Source organism: Pongo pygmaeus, chromosome 6, assembly GCF_028885625.2.
Source record: "Pongo pygmaeus isolate AG05252 chromosome 6, NHGRI_mPonPyg2-v2.0_pri, whole genome shotgun sequence".
Taxonomy (NCBI): domain Eukaryota; kingdom Metazoa; phylum Chordata; class Mammalia; order Primates; family Hominidae; genus Pongo; species Pongo pygmaeus.
The window spans coordinates 82,369,296-82,382,049 of NC_072379.2; the positions used below are offsets into that span (position 1 = coordinate 82,369,296).

Genomic DNA, 12,754 nt, shown 5'->3' on the forward strand with positions numbered 1-12,754 from the left:
ATTTCTATCCCTACTCTCTACCTCAAAAAAGCCCAAGAAGGTCAGGGACCTGGCTTGTCTTGTTCCCCCATGGATTCCCAGCTGTCATCAAAGTCCTGACACAGTACAAGCTCACCCAACAGTTCCCAAAGTGAATAGAAATCTACAATGTATCACCTGCAGCTACAGCTTCACTCTAAGGATATACTACTCCACTGGTGGGAGCCTATCTCTACAATATAATGATTATGACAAAAGCAAGGACATTAATAATAATAAAATACTACTGAGTGTCATGGTCTGCTCTACATGTTTTAATCTGTTAATAACTTAACTCTCAAAACAATCCTATAAAAGTCCTATGAAGTAGGCACCATGACTATTCTCATTTTACAAATGAGAAAACTGAGGCGTGGAGCAGGTGTGTCATTTTCCCTATATTATGAGTCAGATAAAGAGGGGACCCAGACAGAGTGCATCAGAGCCAAACTTCCAAACATCTAACTGTAATGCATCTACTTTATCCTCCTAAAGAAAGTAACAGGAACTCCTTCCAGATACTAGCTGTCGTGTTTGTGTTTCAAAGAAAATGGGTGAATAGTTGAATTCATTTGTAAAAGTTTGGAAAGTGTACCAACTTAGAACTTTGTAAGTTCTTCACAAACAATCAGATGAGTAATAAAAACATAAGGCTCAGCTGTCTTTTCCAACATTGATAACCTACTGCAAATGGTTTGTTACTTTTCTTATCCCTACAATCATCGTTCGACTACTGTGTTTTTATCAGAACCCACTGGGTTTAGAATGGAAGGACAAAGTAGAGACATAACACTCGATGATTAAAAAATAGAACACAAGTGTGTCTAGTTCCTAAGAAAGAGAGAAAACAAGATAGATGATCTTTCCCTCATATCTAAGATTCTTCCTCTCATGTAAGTTTCAGAAGAGAGATTGTTTTTTTCTTCAAGACAGTAGATCCTATTTACAGAAAGTTTTCTAAGAAAGTAACAAAGGCATCATGAGGATGTAATTTCCTCTGTTGCTTTGCCCAGGGTTTAGTGGACAGTGAGAATGAAGGAAAATGAAAAGCCCCAGGAGGACAGAGATGGTGAGAGGCAGAGGAGAATGATTCAATACAATTTCTTTATTACTATTAAAACACACTTGTTCTTACAGCAAGAGGCTGCATTGTATTTGTGTTTTGGCCGTAGTTACCCTTTACTTTCTTTTGAAAACATTATTTATTTACAGGCACAATCCCTGATTCTCTTTTTCTTCTTAACTGTTGATAAAAGCAATGAAATGTGTAGAGTTCTTCAGTGTCATTGCTGAAAAGTCAAAGCTGGGTTAGGAAAAAGAGTCTTATTGGTAAGTAAACACAAAGATGAAAGGAGACAGAAGAGCTTTATTTAAGTTCTCTAAATAAAAGTTCAAAGATAAGGAAAAATCACTTTAATTACACCAATAAAAAAATTACAAACAAGTAGCCATGTATTCTACAATAGATGAACATAAGTATTTAAGCACAAGCAAGGTGAATAAGAAAAGTTTTCATTTCCCTGGGCGAGGAACATCTTCTCCCTTTGTCCTCAGCATCAGTTTTACTTGCCCAAGTCAGTGCATCACAAGCTTTTCTGCTAGAATACTCCTTAAGATGCAGGGCAGCAAGCAATCCTCCGATTGTTCCAGGGTGTGATCTTGTTTTACTTTGTTAATTATTACTATTTTAAGATTTCAATAGTTTTGGGGGTATGGGTGGTTTTTGGTTACATGGATAAATCCTTTAGTGGTGAATTTTGAGATTTTAGTGTACCCATCACTGGAGCAGTGTACACTGTACCCAATATGTAGTCTTTTATCCCTCACCCCACTCTCAAGCTTCCCCTTGCAAGTCCCCATAGTCCATTATATCACTCTGGATGTCTTTGCATCCTCATCACTTAGCTCCCACTTATAAGTGAGAACATATGGTATTTCACTTTCCGTTCCTGAGTTACTTCACTTAGAATAATGGCCTCCAGTTCCATCCAAGTTGCTGTAAAAGACATCATTTCATTCTGTTTTAGGATATGTTCTAATACCACTTGCTGCAAGCAAACTATTTTTTGAAAGATCAAGCTTTATGTGAATAATTCATACAAATTCAGCATTCTATTCCATGATATAGATCTTGTTTTAGTACAAAATATCTCCACCAAAATATCTGAGTAAAACTGATACTTAAAAGAGATTATTGTATCCACCTGTGACTTTTCTTACACGGCCCTGGGAGTAAGACAATCCCAGTTCAGAAGCACAGTCTCAACTGAGATTAACCAGTTAGGTGATTGCCAGTTAACATTAAATGATAGCCTATTGGAATATCTGACATCATCTCTATTCAACACTCCAGCATCCAAAGTTAAATATGATGGAGAACCACACACATAAAAGAAGCCTGCTCACAACTGACGGATTTGTTTGCAATTTACTTCTGCTTTAACCTCTAAAAAACGATGCTAAGAGCAATGAGCTTATCTAAAAGTGATTAGCAAGAACAAAAAAAAGGTGAAGCAAAATTAACCTCATAAACCACAAGGCCCAGAGCTTAATCACCTACATTTTTCTTTCTGCAATCCACTAACTAGCAAGCCTGATTAACACACTAATCTTCCCAAGTTTCTCAAACTTTCACCATTTTCAAAAAGTCTTTCTATTTACTTTTTGTAGCCCACTGTCACTAGCAAAGTGCTCCTTATCTCTTAGCTACAATGCTATGAAATGTCAGTCTGCTACATAAAAAGACCGAAGTAATCAACTAGGTCCCCTCACACACTTTCTTTCCCCCATTTTCCTATGCTTCCTTGTCACATGCACTTGAGCCATTGAGTGTGCAATATTTTTCTCAAGGAGTCTGGGAAAGTATTAATACTAACCAAGAAGCCATACCAAAATGACACACTATCTAGAAAAAACCTTAAAAATACCCTAACAAGAGCAGGAGATCCCTCTACTTTACATAACCCCTTCACTCTTTAACTTCATGCTTAAAAGAAAAATCACACTTCATGTCAGAAACACAACTTTGAAAGACAAGCAGTAAAAATGAGTCTGCACCTGTACTCTTGCCCCGTCACTTTATATTGCAGTTAGCTGTGTGTATGTCTGGATCCTCTGCTAAATGGTGAGATCCTGGAAGGCAGGAGTCACACGGGACTCATCTTTGCATCTCCAGTCTCTGGCTCAATGATGTCCAATTCAAATGTCCATTCTTGACTATTAACTGGACTGATGTTTCTTTCTCATTTCTAATTTGACTCCAAGATCTCCTTGTTTTGACTATGCTCATATGCCTTCATCACTGAAATAAACTTGAGTAGCTTGGTTTGGGGGGTAGGAGTTTGCAAAACTAACGACAGTAATTACTGCTAAGGGGTAATGGGGGAAGACACCAAGTTTAAGAGGCCAATTGCAAAGCCTGCTATATGGCCATTTGAATGAGAATGTAAACATATTACTGATAAGGCACAGAATTATATTGGTTGGAAGAAAACCTGGGTCCCATTTCAGATGAGATAAGATATGAGAAGTTTTACAAAAATATTTCAGGTACTTAGTAAGAACACTATACATATTAGTTATTACTGTTCTATCAGTACATTCTGAATACATCCTTGTCTTTGAAAATTCCTTAACTTTACTTCTTCTTTATTTCCCCATACCATGATATTCTAGGATTAATGACAGTGTTTGTAAAGTGTTTTGAAATCCCTGAAGTGTTATAATCAACCCAAGTACCATTTTATTTATGCAAACTGTGTCTACCCAGCAAGTCCACTTAAATACCTAGGATTGGGAACTGCTGTCTCATAAGGCTTAATAAATAATTCCCTCTGGCTCTAAAAGCAAGTACTTTTTCAATGACAATGGGAGGGAAAGCAAAGGAATTGCTCTATGGCATCTGTTGTGTAACGTTCTTCTAATGGCACATCTCGATAAATGCATGAGAGTCCTTGGAGAGTTACAGCACACAGTAAAGAGAGAGTGGTAAAAATCCCAGTATTTCTGAAAAGGAAGGCAAGACAAATTAAAGTTAGCAAGGCCCTACAGTTTACATCAATAAAAATCAGCAATGCTGCAACTAACCTCTATACATAATGGCAGCTTCCTAGGGTCTCTATTGGTGAGGCAAAAATTAAATGCAATATTGAAATGGGAGCAGTGAGGCGGTGGTATACAAGGAAAGGGGAGGGGAAATAACACTCTACAATTCAGAACCCAGGAGATAAGATAAAATATGCATGTGTGAACTGCCTGGACGAATCTAAACCAAAATAGCAATTTTAAACACATTATGTGCTTGGTGTGATGCATATATTCAGATATTTAGTGGAAGTGAAGAATTAATGCAGCTCACTCAAGTTAGGTGACTTTTAAAAGTAACACAGCCAATAAGTAGCAGAATAAGATTACACCTAAGCCACAGACCTCCAAGCCCTAAGCCACAGACCTCCAGGCCCAGTGAACTTTGCACCCTGTGCCTGATACCTCTCCATGTGTTAGAGACAGACTTTGACATCTAAAACCAAGAACCAAGGGTGTTCAGTAGGAAGGACTGGTATACATTGGTAGCAAAGTCTGAAAGTCTGCAAGTGAGAACTTGACTCTGCCAATGGCTTTCTGTAGGGCCCAAGACAGGGTTTTTAAAACTCTTTCCTGCCTAATAGTCACTTCACAATATTTAAAAGTAAATGAAATAATCTACACAAAATGCTTTAATATTCTGGTAAAAACGCTATATGAGCAATCCCAAATGTTATCATTTAACTCATCTAAATTAATGAGAAGAAAGGAAAACTGCCACCTTTATATACTTAATTCAACTTGCCTTTAAATGGAGGAATTCCCCAAGACACTCCTTAATGCCACATATTTGATGGAAATATTAACTCTCAAACCTGCATTTTATAACCCTTTGTCTCATTGCATTTGAGTACGCTTTAAAGGCATTCTCAAAACTAACTTTTTTATTAGAATTTTCCGTACTTCTAGAGCAGTCTGGAAGTACTTGATAGTGAAAACTATCGGAAGGGAATCGATTATTTACCTCCAAGTCATCGTCGGGGATAGCTCTTCTCCACTTTGTGTTCCATCTGATGTGTTCATAGGCATTGACTACAACTTCAATTGCTTTAGGACAAGAATGGCAGGCCTGTATCACCTGCAGAGGAAGCACAGAGTTTCATTTGTTTGATGCACATATATGGTTCATTCATTCTGCTCACAGAGACATCAACAATTCACAGACCAGTGGGCATGGGAGCACGTGCCTGTAATTCCAGCTACTTGGGAGACTGAGGCAGGAGGATTGCGTGAGCCCAAGAGTTCAAAGCTATCTTGGGCAACATATCAAGACACTATCTGTAAAAAAAAAAACCCAGAATCCACAGGCCTATTAAGCTCCCTGGAATGCTAAAATGATTTTGAGAAGTCTCACGCCTTTGAGTATTCCAGTACACTGCCACCATGGCAAATAGATAGGTTAATAAAATCAAACCAATTTCTTTCACCTTCCACGAGCAAGTGAAAAAGAGGCACTAACAAAGAAGATGAGAACTGAAGAATTACTTTGCCTTTGTACATAACTGAAGCAATTTTGAGGCAGACTGGACACAGAATACATTTCCAGCTGCCTGGGAAACTCTTCCAGCTCTACAGAACATTTTATCAAAACATTCAATGTTAGTCAATCAACTTAGATTCACTGGTGACCATGAGGTAAACTACAGAGTAACATGCAAGTTGAGCCAAGTTATCTTCCCAGTCCAATACCTGCAGAGGGCTGGTGTCATGTACTAAACCACACTTATTGGTATTTTACCTTTCATTAACAAATAAAAGATGACATGAAATTCAGTTAGCTCTTAGCACACTCCATTTAACAGTTTATTGACCAACCAAAAATACTTGAAAGCTGAGTCAAGATGGCCAGAATTTCCTTCAGGAGATAGAAAGATTTAGCTTTAACATTTAGATTAAACTACATGGATGTTTATACACTTAACCAACTTTTGGTGTGGCCAGTAAAAGGCATTCCTGACTCCCAGTTTAATCATCTTTCTTTCCATTGCCACCAGACAAGCAGCTCCAGCCACACATCTGCTCTTCTAAATTTTCTCATCATGAGTTTCATATCAGTCCCATTTTTCCCATGAAACTTTGGAGAACATAAATCAACCTTTCTGAGGGGTCCTCCTAAAGCCCCTTTCACTTGGTTTTAGGTGAGGAGGAAGCCCATCCTTCACCATTAGAAGAGAGGCATGCCTCTGCACTTAAACAACTTTCTCCAAAGACATTTCTTCCTAATTTCCCAGACCATATCAACCTCAACCTGTTATTGTTGAGCAAAAGATCATAAAACCGACTTTCTCTCCATAGGGAAATGTGATGCTTGACAACCTTCCTCATAGGTGGTCTAGCATTGACTTTTTCAGTGTAGGATGGTAAAGACCTAATGTCTTGGGATCACAGATAAAACAGAGACAGAAAGGTTATGATCTTAATACCCAACTAAGAGTGTGCACATGTGTGTGCATTTGCATGTGTGTGTGTGTGAGTGAGTGTGTCTGTGTGTGTTGACAGTAAAGAGGCCAACCTGGATGGAGTCAGGGCAGGGCTAAAGGTCAGAGCTGGTAAGATGAAGCCAGCTGGCAGCACACCTGGAAGTCAGTCTGAAGAGCTTGGGATTGACTTGACAGGCAACAAGAGGCTATTATACACTCTTAAAAGAAGGGATGATATTCAACCTATCCGTTCCATTAAGAAGCCTTTATTGAGCACTGGGTTTAGTACTATGACAGTAATTCTGGGAGATTTATGACCTGTTTTTTGTCTTTAAGGAGTGTACAACCTAGTTGAAGAGAAAAGACACAAATAATTTCAAAGAGTTAGAGAGCAATATAAGTCAGTAAATAATAAAAGACTAACATAAAGATCATCAAGTGCTCCTTGAGCATCATCAGCAACCCACAGAGGAGAAGACAAGTGCATCAAGGGCAGAGAGCGGAGGGGAGGCTAATGGGAAGTACACCAACCGGCTCCCAGGCTGGCGTCAGCGCTAGTGCTGGGAAGGAAGGGTGGCTGAAGCTGGGAGAAGGAACAAGTACAGGGCTTAATACTAATCAGATAGGAGGAGGAAAGAATACAACTTGGAAACCAGAGATAGAGGACAAACAGAGTTGCCACTGATTGACAGAAATGAGGAACATACTAATCTGGGATGGACAGATAATGAGGAGGAGGATAGTTCATCTTTTTTTTTTTTTTTAGGTGGAGTTTTACTCTTTCAGCCCAGGCTGGAGTGCAATGGTGCAATCTCAGCTCACTGCAACCTCCACCTCCTGGGTTCAAGCGATTCTCCTGTCTCACCTCCCAAGTAGCTGGGATTACAAATCATGCCACAACTCCTGACTAATTTTTGCATTTTTAGCAGAGATGAGGTTTCATCATGTTGGTAAGGCTGGTGTTGAAGTTCTGACCTCCAGTAATCCGCCAGCCTAGGCATCTGAAAGTGCTGGGATTACAGGTGTAAGCCACCGTGCCCGGCCATTCATGTCAGCAAAAAATGTACACAATAGATGCTCCCCATGAGAAAGCTAAGATGGGGTTATTATGTGTCATCAAAGTATGTGCTGGCAGAAGCCATGAAGTTCAGTGACACTCTAAATGGGTATAAATGGAAAACATAGAGGATCACTACCTACAGCTTCAGAAATCCTAATAGGCACGAGAGAGGAAGAAGGGAAAATAATAGCTACCATTTTTCGAGGACTTACTATGTGCAAGGGACTGTGTTAAATCTTCATATACTTTAACTTGCTCAGCCGTTAAACAATCCTATGAGGTTGGTCCTATAATCATCCCCATTTCAGAGATTTAAGACCAAAGGCTGAGAAAATTTAACCTCTGGGTCTTTTAGCTAGGAAATGGTAGAGTCAGGATTTAAACTCGTCTGCGTGACTCCAAAGTCAAAAGAAAACCAGACATGTCAGAATGAAAGATACCAAATGAAGAAAGCATTCAAAGTGAGGTTATCAAGGCGGTCGTGAAGATCAAGAGATGAAGACACATTAAATATCAGCAGATTGAATTAGAAGGTCAAGTCACTGGGAGTTGGGTGGACTGAAACAGGTTAGGAACAGATTGTGGGGGATAAATAAAGGATAAACAAAAAGTTGTAGCTAGGGCTGGCCTGTCCTCATCTTTAAGACCCTTGGTGTCACAGCATGAAGAGTGTTAGAGGCCCAATAAGTAGTTTTCCCTTTTTAGTGTAGGACCCATTAAAAAATGAAATGAAGATGACAGAGATCAGAATATAATCTTTATTACTGATAAAATAGATTACATATGTTTAGTTAGGGGCCATACACAGCTTCTAACATTCTACCCCCAAACTGAATTTATACCCCAAAATTGCAGGCCTCTCCCTGGCAGACAGAGTTTATTACTGGAAGCTTGCCACATAAATGAACAAAGAATTCAAGGATCCTCTAGACCCAAGGTTGAGCAAGCTAAGTCAATTCCTCCTCCCAACTCAACAATCTGTTAAGTGAAGTGAGAGGGTTGGGGACAGAGATTAGTGGGAGTTTTATTTTAGCAGCATTTTCCTCATGAAAACATAAGACAAAGGAAACATGAGACAGAAGACTGATGTGGACCCCAAAGGGAGAAACCACAGCCTCCTTTTGACCTTGCCAGCCCAGAAAACAGAAGATGTTCAGTAAGCTCACCTTGATGAGTCTCTGGCATCTCTATTCTCCCTTCATGGAGGAACAATTAGACAAAAAAGTTATTTCTACTGTGGTGACTACTGGAGAGAGATTTAGACACCTCATCTCATCATCCAACCCCCAAAAGCATGGATTAATACACAATCTATTAAAAAAGAGATTCAAGGTAAGTCTCCCTGCCTCTCTTCTCATCTAAACGTCATCTGTAAGCCCCTTCAGCAGAAACATTCTCAAGCTACTTCCACTCTTATATATTGATATATATGTGTTCAGAAAGGTACTTAATGATCAAAGAGAACTGCCTAGCTTCATATACAGCACTGTTCAATGGCAGAAATCATGCTTACCTCCCCCAAACCCTCGTGTTACCTTTTCCTCCTCTAGAAAAATGTCTTTCTTGCCCTACAAGAAAACCCAATCTTGGCTCCCTGGGGTGTCACTTTCTTCTGAATTATGCTGGGAGAAAAAAAATCAAATGTCCTTTTGTACCCTGGAAAGCAATTGCAGACTCTATTATTCCTTTTTCCCCCGCTTATGTAATTTACACTTTGGCTTTCAGTGAAATACACCCTCTACAAATTTGCTTTGCATTTGGAAGAAAGCATCTTCAGCTCTGACCTTGTTCCTTGTAAATAAGGAAACGGAATTCCCCATCCACACAAGAACGAATCACTTTATCTTCTGGATAAATGAGTCAGTCACTTACTTGTTGTAAAGATGACTTTCTGTTTGGAAAGTCGGGCTGTGGAGTAGTTGTTCTAAATCACTTTGAAGCATCTGCATAGTAAATTGAATAGTTTTTCTTTACTTTTCCTTTGGAGGGGGGCCAGCTCTCCTACACAGTCTGTTGAGTAGCAACAAAAATGTTTGTAATACCAGCCATCTACCAGTAGCCAACTCTATCCTAAATCTCTTTAGCATACAGCCAAACTAAAGGAACTCAAAGGAGCAGAACAACTGAATAAGAAAATGCTAACCATGGACAAAGTTGGTTGGAACACACAATTGTATGCCTACTTTACAGGCTGGTGGAGCCACCAAGAAAAGCCAGCAGGGGAGATGCCTATGCTGGACCAAGAGCACATGTTTAGGGGAGGAGAAAAGTAAACACTAGGGTTGAATGCCACTACTCGAGTCCACAGCAAGTTTCAGAATACAACTCAACATTTAGTCTCTGGGCAGGGACTCACACACATACTGTCTCTCCTGGATGGGAAGACTGCTATAGTAAACCAGGCCCAGGAGCACCAATTCTCCTGCTCAACACATGTTTAAGAATAATAATAGTCATAGCCATCATTTGTTTAATGGTTATCATGCCCATGGCACCGTGCTAACCACTTCTCAAATGCTATCTCATTTAATTATCAAAACAACCTTACAAGAAGGCTATTACTATTCATGGATAAAGTGATAGAGTATGTTTCTCTGGCACCTTCATGCCCTGTGTCCCTGTCCATCCTTTTCCCTGGAAGGAAAGTAGTCTTTGAATGACAATATGCAGAAAATTATGCTTTGTGAAGTGAGCTGTATTACAGAGGTAGATGTTTTTGTCTTCTAGAGCTAACATCATGAAGAATGGCCAGCCCTTAGCAAGATATAGGTAAGAAAAAAAGATGGAAGCAAACAAAGAGAGAGATGTGTATAGATGTAGGATAGGACTGAAGGGAGGAACTGGGAAAGAGACTGCAATGACTGAAAGAAATCCAAGAGAAAGAGGAAAGAAGTGTTTGGCACCATCCTCTGGGCTTTGAGCATATTTGTGATGTGCTATGAGTAGGAATAACTTCCTTCTGGGGAAGGACTGAGTCTGCATATTATTGCCAAGTCATAAATTCAGGGTATACTCATTCAACAAGGGAAGAAACTGAGGCCCAGAAACTTTCAGCAGTTTATTTAATCACACTCTTAAGTAAGTGACAGAATCCAAGTTTGACCCCAAAGTCCATGATTCTCACCACCTTCACTATTTCCACTGTGAGTCTAAGCTACCCTCATCTCTCATCTAAATTATTGCAACTTTGCCGGCCCCCCAATCAGAGTTATTCTCTGAAAGGCAGTCAAAAGGATCATTTTAGAATATAAATCAGACTTTTATTTTTCTCAACTCAAAATCTTTCAGTGACTTCCTCTCCCATGCAGAGTATAACACCAAGAACATTCTCATGGCTTACAAGGCGACATATATGGTCTGCAAACAACCCACATATATACCTCTTGGATTTATCTTCCCCTTGCTCACTCCACTTCAGCCACTGTGGCTTCCTTGTTCTCCCTCAAACATGCTTAGCCCTCTCCTACCTCAGGACCCTTGCACCTGCTTTTCCTTAGGCCTGGAATGCTCTCCCCACCTCCCCATCAGGTATTTGCATGGCTTGTTCCTCTACATCCTTATTTTTTCTTTTGGAGACAGAGTCTCGCTCTGTCACCCAGGGTGGCGTGCAGTGGCACAATCTCGGCTCACTGCAACCTCCGCCTTCTGGGTTCAAGCCATTCTCCTGCCTCAGCCTCCCAAGTAGCTGGGACTACAGGCACATGCCACCACACCCAGCTAATTTTTTGTATTTTATTAGAGACAGGGTTTCACCGTGTTGCCCAGGCTGTCCTCACCTGAACTCAAGCAATCCGCCCACCTCAGCCTCCCAAAGTGCTAGGATTACAGGCGTGAGCCACTGCACCCAGCCCCCACATCCTTATTTTTTCTAATCAACTTAAAGTAGCACACATAATCTGGCATTCTCTTTTTTTTTCCCCCCTGCTTTTCCTGCATAGCACCTAACATATCAGAGTATATTTATTTGGTGGTTGTTTTGTTTGTTTCCTGTTTCCCACTAGAAAGTATCTTTCATGAAGGCCTTTGGTTCATTGCTCTACCTCCAGCAAATAGAACAGTACCTGACACTTCGGAGGTGTTTAGTAAATGTTTGTTAAATAAACAAATGAGTGAACTTGACACTTACTCTGTGTGACTTTATGAAAATATATTAACACTATTAGCTTTAGCTTAATCACCTTTTAAATGTGAGTAATGCCAGTGCCCACCTCAGAGTCTATTATAAAAATAAAATGAAATAGTCTGTATAAAACCTATTTAGAGCTCAACACAGGACAGTTATTATAACATTATTCTTATTCTATTCCTCATCTTAATCATTTGTAGTTCTCTAAAAAACTTTTGGAAAATTCATGACATTCTGGGCTTTATATATAATTTTAAAAAAAGAATTAGTTAATCTTCCATTAGCATCCTGATAACCAAGAGAAAATTCCTATTGAGATCACAGGATTGCTGAACCCATCAAATCTTCATTTGAAAGTTCTCTGGTTTGTCCATCTGGAATCTGCCCTGACTGAATGCACTACCCTTAAATTCTCTAGTAGAACTTTTCTTCTAACTAAGCCTCACACTGCAGGACTTCAGACGAGTTCCTGACATTTTATCTAGGTAAGAGGTAGAACTTAAGCTGTGAATTCAGAAAAACATCTGTTAATTTGCTTTCTGTGGCCTAATTAGTCAGCTGTTGTATACTTCAAACTCTTCTTGTTGTTAATTAAATTTTTAGAGTAAGGGGGAATCCTAAGTATAGTATTATTTGATGATTTATTTTCAGGTAAAATGCATTTTGGCCTCCAAATTAATTACTAGCAGTAAAACTACGCAAAATTCACTCTCTTTCATTTTTCTGTAGCACTCATTATTCTTCTACCTTATCATTTACCACAGCATATTAAAATTACCCCTTTATTTGCTTGTCTCATCTTCTAGATTCTAAGCTTCTTGAGGATAGGTCCCATGTCTTAGTCATATCAATACTGGTAGCAACTGGTCCCTACCAGCCTGTTTGAGATTATGAATGTTGTTAAGAAAAACCGTGAAGTGTGATATCATAAGAATAGATGCTGGAACCAAAATATCTAAGGTTGAATCCTGGCACTGGCACTGTGGGAGCTCAGGTAAGTTACTTAATTGTGCCTCAGTTTCCTCCTCTGTCGAATAGGGACAATAA

The 12,754-nt window shown here is 39.5% G+C and overlaps 1 protein-coding gene across 1 annotated transcript in view; it reads right to left on the reverse strand.

The window, feature by feature from the left end:
* Positions 1-1,364: 1,364 nt before the first annotated feature.
* ASB4 (ankyrin repeat and SOCS box containing 4) overlaps positions 1,365-12,754 on the reverse strand; it is a 54,406-nt gene continuing 43,016 nt past the window's right edge. Inside the window, exons 4-5 of the mRNA XM_054495453.1 lie at positions 5,066-5,179; positions 1,365-4,023 (exon numbers count right to left, since the gene is read on the reverse strand). Of these exons, the coding sequence (XP_054351428.1) occupies positions 3,835-4,023; positions 5,066-5,179 (303 nt within the window). The 3' untranslated portion in view covers positions 1,365-3,834. The remainder of the gene's footprint in view (positions 4,024-5,065; positions 5,180-12,754) is intronic.